The 226-nt window shown below is 46.9% G+C and overlaps 1 protein-coding gene across 1 annotated transcript in view; it reads right to left on the bottom strand.

Moving 5' to 3' along the window:
* Window positions 1-226, bottom strand: part of LOC119587349 (GTPase-activating Rap/Ran-GAP domain-like protein 3) — a 420,180-nt gene that overhangs the window by 5,821 nt on the left and 414,133 nt on the right. The window contains exon 19 of the mRNA XM_037936096.1: window positions 30-143. Coding sequence (XP_037792024.1) covers window positions 30-143 — 114 coding nt within the window. The remainder of the gene's footprint in view (window positions 1-29; window positions 144-226) is intronic.

The raw sequence follows: 226 nt of genomic DNA, 5'->3' as shown, positions 1-226 counted from the left end.
GCTATTATCGTAAGTCTCAGCCACATTACCCTAATGAACTGGAACCCGTCAACAGTGTCTGTATCAGAGGCCGGGCACCAGGCGGTCCAAGCTGCCGAGTGTCGCCATTGGAGTACAAGGAGCTTTTTGTTCACAGCTACGACCTGGAAGATGGGAAATAAGGTTAGTGTTTATTGGGTGTGTGCTTTTTTTATTGTTATTTTAGAAGCCTGGGAAATGGGGTTAG

This window comes from Penaeus monodon, chromosome 22, assembly GCF_015228065.2.
Source record: "Penaeus monodon isolate SGIC_2016 chromosome 22, NSTDA_Pmon_1, whole genome shotgun sequence".
Classification (NCBI taxonomy): Eukaryota; Metazoa; Arthropoda; class Malacostraca; order Decapoda; family Penaeidae; genus Penaeus; species Penaeus monodon.
This window is presented reverse-complemented; position numbering and strand designations above follow the sequence as displayed.